General features: G+C 48.4%; 2 protein-coding genes across 6 annotated transcripts in view; one reads left to right on the top strand and one right to left on the bottom strand.

The window, feature by feature from the left end:
- Eya3 (EYA transcriptional coactivator and phosphatase 3) overlaps positions 1-4,405 on the top strand; it is a 101,235-nt gene extending 96,830 nt beyond the window's left edge. For all 4 annotated transcript variants that reach the window (XM_048434139.3, XM_048434142.3, XM_048434140.3 and 1 more), the window contains one exon: positions 849-4,405. In XM_048434139.3, the coding sequence (XP_048290096.2) occupies positions 849-929 (81 nt within the window). In that variant the 3' untranslated portion in view covers positions 930-4,405. The remainder of the gene's footprint in view (positions 1-848) is intronic.
- A 145-nt stretch (positions 4,406-4,550) lies between these two features.
- On the bottom strand, positions 4,551-13,549 carry Xkr8 (XK related 8). 2 transcript variants are annotated; one of them, XR_007231913.3, is made up of 4 exons: positions 12,913-13,549; positions 11,324-11,520; positions 6,209-8,440; positions 4,551-4,962 (listed from the first exon to the last, which is right to left on the bottom strand). XR_007231913.3 is itself a non-coding variant. In XM_048434147.3 (4 exons), the coding sequence occupies exons 1-3, from the start codon at positions 13,209-13,211 to the stop codon at positions 7,731-7,733; spliced, it is 1,206 nt and encodes a 401-aa protein (XP_048290104.3). In that variant the 5' UTR covers positions 13,212-13,549; the 3' UTR covers positions 7,192-7,637; position 7,730. The 2 variants fall into 2 exon arrangements, 1 of the variants encoding a protein (XP_048290104.3); XM_048434147.3 differs by lacking the exon at positions 4,551-4,962 and having other exon boundaries at positions 7,192-7,637; positions 7,730-8,440.
- Positions 13,550-13,677: the final 128 nt, after the last annotated feature.

Below are 13,677 nucleotides of genomic sequence, written 5' to 3'. Positions count from 1 at the left end.
CTGGTGCCATAACATCCTGTATCTTGGACATGGGAAGCATTTGAGCCTGTTAGAGCAAAAGCTTGCAGGAAACTGACCACCTGCAAAGCAGCTTCCTTTCCAGCCTGTTAGTAGTAACAGGGTCTGCTGTGTCGCTCACACTGACCTCAACCTTTTTTTTTTTTTCTTTCATTTTATTTGCATTGGTGTGAGGGTGTCAGGTCCCCTGGAACTGGAGTTATAAACAATTGTGAGCTGCCACGTGAGTGCTGGGAATTGAACCTGGGTCCTCTGGAAGAACAGCCAGTGCCCTTGACTGCTGAGCCGTCTCCCCAGTCCCTGGCATCAATCTTGTAATCCTCCTACCTCGGCCTCCCAAGTGCTAGGATCACAGGCATTTGATACTACATTGAGAAATACTAATTTCTGGGGGCTGGGGAGATGGCTCAATGGTTAAGAGCACTGGCTGCTCTTCCAGAGGTCCTGAATTCAATTCCTAGCAACCACATAGTGGCTCACAACCGTGATGATGAGATCTGGCGCCCTCTTCTGGCCTGCAGGCATACATGGAGGCAGAATGTTGTATACATAATAAATAAATAAATTAAAAAAAAAAGAAATACTAATTTCTTATCACCATTTTATTTGATCCTGAAAACCTTAAAAACTAGGACAGGTATCTCTTATAAAAAGCATAGGTAGCATTGAAATCTTATACAGATTCCTCATATTTCTGTGTCCTGTACTATACAAAGTTCTGACACAAGGATAGATGGGTTTCCAAGAGCCTCAAGGAGACATCTGTGGAGGAGGGGGTGTAAGTTAGGTCCCAGAAGTTGGGCTAATTAGCCTTTCTTCTTCTCTTCCAGCACAACATGCCCTTCTGGAGGATCACAAACCATGGAGACCTGGTGTCCCTGCACCAGGCTTTAGAGCTTGACTTCCTCTGAGAACTGGAACGTAGAGCCTTCCTTCCTTGTGAGCTTCTTTTACCTCCGACAGGAGTCAGGCCAGAGCCCTCTGAGACCCTTCTCTCCTGTCTGTCTGTGTCTCAGCGCCTCTCCCCCTTCTCTTGTGCTCTTTCTCTCTCTCCGTGGAATGCTGGCGAGAACACAATCAGAACCAATTGCAGTTTTTGCTAAGAGCAAGCCGCGGCCCCATCCATAGTCCAGCAGGAGGTGGCTGGATGGATCAGCAGACTTGATGCTGCTACTATGCTTTAGTTCTGTTTCATTCAAGAAAGAAGAGCGAGAAAAGGCAATGCTTGGGGCACAGTTGCACCTTTGGTGCATGGACAGACTGGGAGCTCCTCCTGATCATGCTGACGGAAAATGCGTCCCATGAGAACATCTCCTGTAATCTTAGATGTAGAAGTCCTCTCCCAGTTAATGGGTATGTTACTTTTATAGCTGAGGGTCTGGTCTCTGAAGCACTCCTCCCCCACTCTATGAAGAAAGCGGTGTGTAAAGTTTCCGTGACAGTGGTAATGGAAATGTCTGAAATACCTCTCTGTGTCAGCAGCACCCTTTAGTGGCCCAGGACTCTGCTTTCCAGGAGGCTCCTCACTGTCTTAGGCCCCTGGTCACTTACAAACTTTAGACTTTGGCGTCTCCCATCCTGTAAGCCTCTGTCTCCTTACTAGTCCTTCTTCATCTGTAACCAAAAGTCACAACCCCGGAAACTCCTTCCCATAAACAATAAATCTACACCTTTAGTCATAATTTAGAGACTGTGTCCCAGAAGGCTCACCCTCCAAATCGGAGAGAAGGGACTCGGGGTCCTTAGGAATTTCATCCTTGACTCCTGAGGTAGGAGTCTTCCTAGTGCTCCTCCTGCAGAGCAGCTCCCAGCTCAGTCATCAAATGTTGGGTTCACACTCCCTGCTCTATCTCAAATCCATTTCTCTCCATGCAGCTCTGGCCAGCCCCTGCCCACTCAGGTAAAGTCAAAAAGTCTTCAGAGCAGGCTACACCTGTTTCCTTTGCCCTGCACTTACATGCAGTTATCCAAACTTATATTTGCCCAGATCTGTGTCTGGGAATAGAGAACAGATTGCTAGAACCACAACCCAATTTCCCATGAAATACTCATCATTTCTTAGATGCCATGCTGAAGTGGGAAACCAGGCCAAAAATACTCTCTTGACTTAAATGCCTGAAAATGGAACTCTGAGCTAGTTGCAAGGGCCCTGTCAGCTTGCCCCAGATGCTTTGGAGGAGAACCTGGGCCTAGTCCCAGCCTTCAAGTCCAGCTGGGTTTTGTTTTTTGACTTTGTTTTTGTTATTGTGGTTTTGTTTTGTTTGAAGGCACTGTCCCCTGAGGACCAATATGGGTACCTGCTTGATTGGGGGAACCTTCCCTAGAGTTGAGGAAATGTGTTACTCTGCTCCTCAGGGGTCCTTGACCAACCACTGCTACAGTCACTATCCCCAGAAATGCTGCAGCACAGGGCCAAGGTCCCTCTTAATGCCAGGCTACCGGACAGCAGCAGAAAGGCTGGCACACCACCTTCAGAACTGTTGGACGGTACTTCTGAGAGCAGCAGTTGAGGAAGGGACTCAGACAGGAAGTGAGGTTGGTGTTCCATTTTAGTCACTCATTTGGCTTTGTTTTCAGATGGGGGTGGGAACAAAGAGGTGGCATCGAAGCCTAACTTTCCTAGGCTACATTGAGCACCACCATCCCAACACTGCCCGGCCTTTTTTCTTGGTTCATCATAGAAAACTCGAGGATACGTTTTACTTTGAAGCCTCAACCCGTCCCTCGTTGCCAGTGTAGTTTCTTGTCCTGGACAAAGGCCACCTGCTGACTTCAGGCTTTTAAGACTGTCAGGTGGTGACACACAGCCTTCTGCACACAGGTCATACCATGAACACTTAAGGGGAAACTCTTCATTCTTAGAATGTATCGTGGAATCTCTTTTCATCTTGCCCTGCCTGCCCAATTTAGCTCTCTTTACAAAAAGAATTTGGACTTGGCCAAGAGAAGCAAGGAGATAATGAGCTGAGGAGCCTCTGCTCTGGCAGCAACTACCCTGTCAGGGCAGACAGGAAGCAGGGGTGTATTTGTGTCTCCACCAAAAGGAGCATCCAGGAGCTGCCTGCTGCCCTTGGCATTGACTTTCCCTCCCTCCCAAAAAGGCTTGGGTAGGAAAATGAGCTGGCAGCATTAGGAACTGTTGGTACTAGAAAGACGGCTTGCTATTTAATAACAGTGGCGGCTGGTATAGAGGTCAGGGTGTGAGCGCCCACAGGACTGCTCACAACATCTATAACTATAGTTCCAGAGGATCTAATGCCCTCTTCTGGCACCAAGCACTTACATACATGCAAGAAAACACTCAGAAAATAAAATTTCTTTTAAAACTCAAAAGCTGTTGGAACTTGGAGCTGCAACTGGGTCGTTTCATTAAAAAGAGGCCGTCTTTACTGGACAGAGCACCCTGAGTAATCGCTGGTGCATCCTTCCCTGCTGGATTCAGTGTTCTGAAGGGTTAGTCTGGACATCTCATGGTGTGGGCTAATTCTAAGAGTGTCTGTGGAGGTGCAGCAATGTCCTGGGATATGAGGTGACTTTCGAATGTAAAACTGACTGTGCCTTAGCATCACCCTGTCCAGTGCCCCTGGGACAGCTGGTGATGTCCGGGAGAGTGGATCCCTGCTCCAGAATTTAGGTGCCTATTTGGGCTTTTAATTTGGGGGTGTTCTGTCTTCTGTACAAGTTGGGTGTCAGATCTAGCATCCCAAGAGACTTGGCACAGCTTGTTTGCGATTCACACCAATTCAACCTTCGCAGCTCCAACTAGAATCTGATTGACATATTGCAGTTGCAAGCGTGTGGCACTTCCAGACACTACTTTGGGAGTCACAGTTGACAAGAGCACCAGGCAAAGCATGGGGGGACTGACCTCCTGGAGTATAGGCTAGCCCCCAGGTGGCAAGCTTGGGCCTTCCTTCACTCCTCTCCAGGGTGTAGCAGAGGCCCTTCTTGAGTACGTTTATGTTCCTTGCTGCTAACCTGATCTTCATCTTCAAGAAGCTAAAACTATCCAGACAGACTTATTGTACATACCAAGTTGGAATTCTGAGGTCAAATATCTTATCCACCAGAGGCAAAAATCTGCATGTGTCCCAGCTCTGTTCACAGGCCACCTGTCCTCCCTCTACCCTAAGTCAGCTCTAGCAAGCAAGGCTTCCTGGCTGCCTCCTAGCACACTGAGCGGAGCCATCCCATTAAGGACCATTTCTACTTGGATCACCACTCTCCCTCTGGACTTCAGATGCCTCTTCAGCAGGAAAAGGCATCGGTTGGGTTGGATATATTTATGTGACTGTGGGCATTTGTGGCTATAGAGTCCTTGATCATAATGTTATATGTAATGGGAACTATCTTATAAACTTGAAAAAAATAAAATTTTTATTTTCTATTTAGTTTTCTCATTTGTCTTTTTAAATATGGTTAGTCCAGTTGCTGAGCCATGCAGGTTCCTAACCAGGGCTTCATTAAGAAAGATGTCACCCTTTCAATAACTGGTCATTAATTTCATACATACAAAAAGTGATCATTTGGTATACATTGGAAAACAAGAAGTTTTTATTTTTATTTCAATTGTTTCTAGAATGCACTGCTTTTTAAGATGTGGAAATGAAGTAGGTTTCATGAGCTGTCAAGCATGCTGAACTTTACTAAAGAGAAGTCAGTCTGTGCTGAGCATAAGCTGCAAGCCAGTAAAACAAACTCACACGAACTCTTTAACCGACCTGATCGCATGTCATATCAACCAGTTTTTCTCCAGTCCTTCACACTGGTCTGAGTGGCCGTTACTGTCTTAGAAAACAGCCGAGAAGACTTTTATTACAGTGAAGTGAATAGGATTTGTTTATCATTTTGAGGATCAGAAGCATCAGATCACAGGTGAATTTTCTCAGGAGTGTGATGACATCTCGTACCCTGGTTAGTGGTCTGTTAGCTGTTGTCTGTGCCCTGCTTGGTGAAAAACACAGGTCTAAGTGTTGAGTGCCCCCCAGATCCCAAGAGCAAACATCTCCATCTCCTCCTAACAAAACACTTCTCCCACAAACCCTCTGTGACATGTAAACCTTTTTCTTTTTTCTTTTTGGTTTCTTTGTGTAGCCCTGGCTGCCTAGGGACATGTAAATCTTAAAATGGTTTTTTCTAAAACAAGTTTCTTATTTAAAAGTTCTTGGTCAGGGGCTGGAGAGATGGCTTTGCAGTTACATGCACTCTCGGCTCTTCCAGAGGACCCAGGTTCAGTTTCCAGCACCCATGTAGCAGCTCCTAACTGCCTGTAAATCCAGCTTCAGGGGATTTGAAACCCTCACACAGACATACATGCACGTGAAATATAAATTATTTTTTTTTAAAGTTACTGGTCAGGTATGGTGTTCTTGTCTGTAATCCTCAGAAGCAGAGGCAAGATCACACTATTCTACTGCCACGCCAGTAAGTGGTTGGCAGAACTACCTTGAGCTCCGCACTGGAACCTGCTCTTCCACCTCTGGCTCCTTTGTTCTAGTCCCTGTCTCACCAGACTACAGACTTCCCAGAAGCAGAGGCAAAATTGTTAAGAGTTTGGGCTAGCCTAATCTACATGTGGAACCTTGTCTCAAATGACCAGGAACTCCCTCTGTAGACCAATCTGGCCTCAGACTCACAAAGATCCTCCTGCCGCTGCCTCTTGAGTGCTGGGATTAAAGACATGCATCATCACCTGGCTCAAGGACATTTTCTAATCACATGGAATGCCGCTGATATAATTTTAAATTCTTTCGGAATAAAGAGCTTTGTGTGTGGTAGTGTACACCTGTAATCCCAGTAGTTGGGAGGCTGAAGCAGAAGAAAGATGTGTTCAAGGTCATCATCTTTAGGATAGACTGACTAAAAGCAAGGCCAGTGTAATAACTTGTACTTCCTTTTTTTCAATTTTCTAAAAATTTTTTTGAGTGTGTGCCTGTATATATGCATGTGCAAAGGCCAAAGAAGGATGTTGAATCACCTGGAGCCAGAGTTACAGGCCGTTGTGAACTACCCAGAGTGAGTTTTGGTCACACTATTTTACCTCCACACCAATAAGTGGCTGGTAGAACTGGAACCAGAACAGAACGCTCCATCTCCCCAGAACTGTCATCCACATCCTAAGATGTGTCTCTTCACCTCTTACCCACGGAGGATTCCACGGCTTCACCTCCACCCAGCCCCTCAAACTCACCTCCTAGTCCTAAAGATGAGATGCTACTCTTCAGGCCCGGTAGCAGAGCTGCTAGGGGAAAGCACTAGAGTCTGCCCAAGTGTGAGTTCTGTCTGCCAGATGAGCAGCCCACTTGGGCTCACCAGCTACTGCATCTTAGAAAGCAAAATTCAGTCACATTGTGGGATATTTGTACACTGAAGATACATTGCTTGATTGGTTTAATAAAGAGCTGAATGGCCAATAGCTAGATAAGAGGTATAGGCAGGACTTCTAGGCAGAGAGAGAGGAAACAGGAGATGCATCTAGGTACCTGACGTGCCAACAAAGCATGGAGGGAATCAGGCATATAGAATGAAAGGTAAAAGGGGTAAAAGGCCACAAGGCAAAACATAGGTTAGTATAAATGGGTTAAGTTACAACAGCTAGTGGGACAAACTCAAGCTAAGGCCAAGCTTTCATAATAAGTCTCTGTCATTATTTGGGAACTAACTAACTGGTGGGACAGAGAAAGGCTAGCTACAATTTGCCATCCAACATGGGGCTCGAATCCACAACCCCGGGAATAAGAGTCCCATGCTCTACCAACTGAAATGGGGATTGTTGCGGGAGAATTGTTGGTATAACCCTTCCACTGTGCCAATAAAGTCACCTCAGATCAAAGGATGGAGTCAGCGATTTGCCATAGAATTCTTGAAGGACTGAAGAGATATGCTAGAGAGGACAGGAAGAGAGGATTTCCAGGGAGGCAATTTGGGGAAAACGTGGAGAGAGGGTCAGCCAGTTGACTCTCCACTGTCCTTGGGTTTATCAGGTCTTTATCTCAATTTCTGCCTCCCAAGTTTTTATTATACTGGAACAATTTAGATATTCATTACAAAGTCATAACTAAGTCAGCCCATATCTCTATTCCAGGAGTCTGTACCAGTTTTAAGGGGTTCCAGGTCCCTGCCACCTGTCCATAATAGAAAGGCTGACAGATTGTATTTAATGGTACATACTGGTTTGGGAAATATTACACGGTTTTAATAATACTGTTAAATACATGCGCACATGTTCTCTTCCTTTCACAGACTGAGGTAGTATGTAAAATACTCAGCGGGTCGTGCATGGCCTAGACCACAGGTCCGTGAGGCACTTGCTTTAAAGGTGGCCCAAGAGCCAGAGTAGAGACTGCTGCATCGCAACACTGGAGGGGCTGGCAGGGTCGTCACTGGCCTCTGGTCTTTGAAATCAGATTTGTTCAAGTGGGCAGGGAAAGAAGGTAGGGCGGCAGCCAGTTCAACAGTCAGAATGATGCTCCCGGAATATAAAGTGCTCTCAACATTTGTTGATTGACGTGAATGGATGGGGTGGGGGTAGGGAAGACTTCTTGAGAACATCCCCAGAACTCCAGGACCTCCTAGAGCAGGCCGGGAAACCCAGGAGACAGGATACCTCCACCAGTTACCTGAGATGTAAGAATGGCAACGTGAGGCCTTGGTGGGTAAGAAAGAGAAAGCAGCTCTCCATATCTTCCTCACTGGCTGAGTCAGACCCTACCTCAAAGGGCTTCTTCCATGTCTCCAACCTCTGCCAGAGAAGTATTCTCCTCTTTGATCTTGGTAAAGAAGTTATGTGCTAACTGAGTGGCGCGCCTGTTATAAAGCAGCTTAGGTTTAGGAAGGAGACTTCGAGCCCCATCCACGCGGTCAGGAAGCTCCCATTTGCAGCTAGGGTGCAGCCAGAGGTAGTAGATCAGCCGCAAAACCAGTCCCAGGAGGAAGCAGGCTCCTCCTATAATCAACAATGTTGGCAAGAAGGTCCCGCTGGGCAGACAGGTGCTATGTGTCACCCAGGTGCAGACCAGCAAAATACTGTCAGTGATAATGAAGACCAAGTGGATGACGGACCGGCCTCGGGTGCGGCCCCCAGCCACGTTGAACCAGGAGAAATAAAGGATGAGTGCCACCGTCACACGGTACAGCCACTCAAAGTTGGGGTTTGGCATAAATTGTGTGCCTTGAAGCCAGATCCAGAACAACAGCACCAGCCAAAGACTGAAGAAATGCAGGGCCAGATATTGGGGGAAGAGAGCTGAGAACAGGGCGACCGCAAAGATTCGGGGACACAGCATCAGCAGGTTCCACAGGAAGTAGACGGCAGATGAGCTCCAGCCCAGGCGAGACTTAGAGGGAAGGCAAGTACGCAGGGACCGGTGGTAGTCCACGAGTGCCCACGAGATGCCCAGGAATGCTGAGCCGATGGCAAACCCTACCAAGAGCAAGAAGAAACAAGTCAGCCTTGAGTGCAGCCTGCCTGGCAACCCCCAGGGCTCACAGGAACTCTGGAAAAAACCCTGAAGTAGGTCCTAGAAACCCCAAGTTGTTCAGGAGACAATTGGAGAAGGAGGACACCCAGTTAAGTTCCAACAGAAGAGAGAGGACTCTGCTTTCAAATGCTACCCTGGTAGCATATGGATGGGAGGTGTGTGACCTAGACTCCACTTGGTATTCGGCACTCCTGTGCCTTCGCCCTAAGCCTCGTCTAGGTTCTGTCACCCTTCCATTCCCAGAGTCTGGGAATGAAATTAGCAGTTCCAGCACCCCCTTTCTCCATGTCAGAAAGTAGACAGATCTCATGGAGTAGCAGTAGGCCTTCTGCAGCAGTCCTCAGGACTGGGAGCAATGGCCTACCTCCCAACCCATCCTTACTCTCCTCCAATGTACAGTCTGGTCTGTTATCCTGACTTTCCAAGATCCAGTTTAGGATAGGGGTCCTATCCTACCTCTGAAGTGCCTACCCTGAACTGGAAGCATCTGGGCCTCCAAGGAGGGAGTGGCATGGGCATGCCCTGTGCGTCCTCACTCAACAGAAGTTTACTGAGAGCCTACTATGCCCAGAACTCACCTGTGGCCTGGTATCAAATCTGTAGCTAGCCCCATCTCTTGCCTACCGAGGCTACTCACCCTGCAAACCCCAGCTTGAATAACTTCTGGGGTTGCCCTTCTAGACCTCATTTTGCAGCCAGAGGTCCCTGTAACATTCCACCCACCCCATTAACATAGCAGTTGCCAGTTTTGTTTTCGAGACAGGGTTTTTCTGTACAGCCCTAGCTATCCTAGAACTCACTCTGTAGACCAGACTGGCCTTGAATTCAGATCTCCGCCTGCCTCTGCCTCCTGAGTGCTGGCATTAAAGGCGTGTGCCACCACCGCCCAGCCTGTTTTCTATCTTTGAGCTCCTGGAAGGTAGAAAACTGATTTGGTTCCCCTGGGCTCCCCAGGTGGTCCAATATGTGGAACATAATGTCTGCTCAGTTGTCCGGCGATGGAGATAGAGACAGAGATCCTCAGCAGACCAACGGACTGAGCTCCCAAGGTCCAGTTGAAAGGCAGAAGGAGGGAGAAGATGAGCAAGGAAGTCAGGACCATGAAGGGTTGGTCCATCAACTGAGGCAGTGTGCCTGTTCTAATGGGAGCTCACCAAATCCAGCTGGACCGAGTCTGAATAAGCATGTGATCAAGCCGGACTCTGATTGTGGCTGACAGTGGGGGCTGACTGAGAAGCCATTGATAAAGGCACTGGGACTTGTTTTTACAGCATGTTCTGGCTTTTTGGGACCCTAGTCTATATGGATAACAGCTCCCTAGACCTGTCCTCCCTCCCCCTGTAGGGGGGAGAAGGTGTGGGGGAGCAAGAGGGGATTGGGAGGAGAGAAGGAAGTGTAAATAATTGAATGGAAAAATAAAAATTGAAAAAAAAAAAGAAAATTCAAAGCAAGGAAGAATAAATAAATAAATAAATAAATGGATGTTTGCTCAATTAAAAGTTGAGAAAAGCCTGTCTCCTCATGCTCAACCCACAGTGTAGACCATCTCCGCCTGGCTCTGACCTCAAGGAAACGCCATGTACCTACCAGGTGCTGAAAATGAGCACCTTTCGGCACCTCTCTTAAGCAAGGGGTTCTCCCAGGTCCCATGGGAGTGATGACGAGGCAGGTTCCTTGGGGAGATGCTGCAGAGGACCTTGAGGTATGCAGGGATGGGAAACAGAAAGGGGGAGGAGCCCTGGGCTATCAATCCGATGTGAGGTAGAGCATTGCTTAGTCCCAGGCTGGGTCTTTGGTCTTGAAGAAGTCCCTCCCAAGGCTCCTCACTGTCCAGATGTCTCTGAGGGTTTATGGGGCCCTGTGAGCCTCTGCCACCTGACTCTTGCATTCACTCAGTACACCTAGTGTAACTATTTGTTTTACAGGCTGGGTGGAGGCTCTGTGTATCTTGTTCTGCTGTGTCCCCACCTCAGTGACAGACAAAGAACAAACCTGAGTGTCTGAAGGTTCTCTGTGGGGAGCAGGTGAGGTCCTGAGTGGACCATGTCACATACCCCCATGCTTCAGGCCCATGGGAACGGCAAAGAGCCCAGTCTTAGTACACACATTAAAAAGCAGCTGGCCTTTAGCTAGAATCAGTATTCACTGAAACTTCAGATGCACTGTGTCGCTGCTTCAGAGCCCGAGGCCCACCCAAGCTCAGCATTTTTGGGTGCCTGTTTCTTTATTCCAGTTGCCAGTTGGGTCACTCCCCAACCCACGCAGGTTGAAGCAGTGCTCAATAAAATGTCCATTACCTAACAAACCTATCATTATGTGTCAGATAACCTATAGATTTTATTTATTATCATCAAAGTAATAAAAAGTACAGTACCGGGGAGAAAAAAGCAGGGGAATTCTGTGAGTTTGAGACCAGCCTGGTCTATATAGTGAGAACCTGTCTCAAAAATAAAAGATGGAGAGCAATTGCGAAATACACCTGACACTGACCTCTGCTTTCTGCATATACACACATGCACCCGCAAACACACACAAACGTATGCACACATTTAATGTGCAAGGCCCTGGCTCTATATGCATTCCCCACATTTAATCTGCTCATTCCTCCACAAGGTAGTTTCATTTGTTATGCCCAATGCTCAGATGAGGATAAACTGATAGTTTGAGTCACTTTTCTAACTCCATGCAGCTTGAATGACTTTAGATCAGAATCCAGATCCACTATCTAATGCTCTGTCTCCCTGCTTTCTTTCTGTCCACCTAAGAGTGAGGACACTGCCAACACTGAGGGGCACCAAAGGGGTTGTCACTGGCCCAGCACTCACACTGGTAGTATTCAGCTTGGCCACTCTTCAGCACGATAGCCAGCACCAGTGTGAGCTGTGGTGTTGCCTCCAAGAAACTCTCGAAGAGCCGCAGCATGCTGATATCCAGAGACAGGAAGTCTGTATAGGCCATGTCACTCTCAGAGGGCAGCTCCTGATGCAACAAGGACAGTCCCTGCTGCAGCCCGTGCAGGCACCTAGGCAGAACACACAGATACCTAATGGGTCAGGTCAGTGTTCTGGAAGTCCCTCCATTTTCGACCACTGAGTGCATGGAGGTAGGCTTCAATACTAGCTGTCACTGAACTGCTATGGAACCTCAGACAAGCCACCTAACCTAACAGAACCTGTTTCCTCATCCTTAAAGTTGGGGACATACAACTGCCATGCTTGCTGGTCAGGCGTGGTTCCTAGTTTAACCCAATTCACCAAGGCCCCGTCTTAGAGATGGGAAATGGAATTGAAAAGCAAGCAAGGGGCCTGAGATGGCGTAGCAGCTCATCCATCACAGCCTCTGCTCTCGCCGAGGACCGCACAAGGTGGTGCACCTCTTAACTCCAGCTCCAGGGGATCGGATGCCCTCTCTGGCCTGTCCTTCACACCCATCTGGGCTGTCCTCATACTCCCTCCGGCAAAGTCCGCCACCCCACTGCTGGAAGCTGAAAGCAGCTTTGCAAAGATCTGAGGGGAATTAATTCCACAACAGATTCTGCATCCAGTCACCCAACCCAACCCACACCACATCATGAAGCCCTGCCTTCCATCGCCTGACCCTGACTCCTTGATTTTACTTTCTCTCATCTCACCTAAGGGCTTATTCATGATTTAAAAAAAAAAAGTCAACAGGCCAGCACTGTGCCAGGAACTTTCTTGCTGTCCTCACTTGCTCACTTGTCACTTCTGGCTGAACCTGGGTCCTGCCCAGTTCAGAAAAATACACACAATCCACACATATTTTCTGTGTCCAGCCCTGGCTGGCGCCAGGGACAATGAGTAAAGCAGAACCCATCTCTGCCTTCTTCATTCTCTGATGGGGAGGCAAATGTTCACAGAAAAGGACAAAAATAAGAAAGAAAGGGAAGGGGGCACTGTCCTGGAAGTTGGAGCTGCTGCCCAGGAAAGGCATGAAGCTAGCTGTGCCAGGACAATTTACGGACATTTATTCCGTATATATATACGGAATATATATAATGTGCCTTTATTCTGTTGAGAACACCAGTAGCAACTATTGCCATCCCAGCTAGACACCGAGTAAACCGAGACCAGAGAGGTCAGTGATCACTCAAGAGCCTAGTCACAATAAAAATTAAAAAAAAAAGTCACACAAGGTGGTCCACGCCTTTAAAGGCAGGCAGATCTGAGTTTGAAGCCAGCCTGGTCTACAGCGCGAGTTCCAGGACAACCAGAGCTACGCAGAGCAACCCTGCCTCGAAAATAAATAAATAAATAAACTAAATTAAAATTAAACTAATAAAAATTAAGAAACACTCTTCTCTCTGGGTCCACATTATAGCAGGGACTTTCTCACTGGACTTGGCTCTGACGGCTGTCAACCCACGTTCCTTTCCTCGACGGGCCAGGGCACTCACCTGTACAGATAGCCGAGCTGCATCACATGTAGTAGCGTCAGGAAACGACGCGAGGGTATTGACTTGTGCAGCTCGGTGGGGTCGGTGGTCATCCAGACCCAGCTGAAGAGCTGCAGCAGCACCGAGGCGACGACCATCAGCGCCACCACCAGCGCGGCCCACAGGTAAAGGCCACCGCGCCAGTATTGGACGACGGTCCACAGGTCGGCGGCCAAGTCCAGCAGGAAAGACAGGGTGCCCACCACACCCACGACCACGTCCAAGAACAGAGGGGAGCGCAGCGAGAAAGGCATGGCCATCAAGCCAGCCTCACAACCGCAGGCCTGCCTTCCAGCCCCCTCCCCCGTCGTCGGGCAGGAAGGGGGCGGGGCAGTCGTCGAGGAGGCGGGGCTGAGGGGCGGAACTTCCCCCTCTTACCCTGCCCGGGGTGGAGCGAGACGCCCAGACCCCGCCCCCAGTTCACCCTGTCCAAAGCCGGGCTTCTGCTGCCTTAGATTTTGCGTTTGACGTTCAAGGAGGCGGGAATGGCCGCAAGACTAGAGCCTAGAGCCCCGGGCACAACTGCGATCCCTCACGGTTGCACTGTTGCGAAACCAAACCAGAAAACGTTTTAAAAAGTACCTAGGGGTTTTGCAGACCACGTGGGCACCCAGCTCAGACCTTGAGCAGGGACTATGTCTAGAGCACAGGATCTTCCTGGTGACTCATTTTACTGCAGCCATCAAATGCATGGTAGTTGATACATATGTATTAAAGGAAATAATG

This window comes from Myodes glareolus, chromosome 3, assembly GCF_982192425.1.
Source record: "Myodes glareolus chromosome 3, mMyoGla1.1, whole genome shotgun sequence".
NCBI lineage: Eukaryota > Metazoa > Chordata > Mammalia > Rodentia > Cricetidae > Myodes > Myodes glareolus.
Note: the sequence above shows the minus strand (reverse complement) of the source record. Positions and strands in the feature narration are given on the sequence as shown.

What these genes read in the sequence shown, in the direction of transcription:
- Xkr8 (XM_048434147.3), bottom strand. Translation starts at nt 13,211, where the DNA reads ATGGCCATGCCTTTCTCGCTGCGCTCCCCTCTGTTCTTGGACGTGGTC. An exon ending in CAGCTCGGCTATCTGTACAG is followed by an intron (nt 11,521 to 12,912) that starts GTGAGTGCCCTG and finishes TGTTCTGCCTAG; the next exon opens with GTGCCTGCACGGGCTGCAGC. An exon ending in CCAAGCTGAATACTACCAGT is followed by an intron (nt 8,441 to 11,323) that starts GTGAGTGCTGGG and finishes TGCTCTTGGTAG; the next exon opens with GGTTTGCCATCGGCTCAGCA.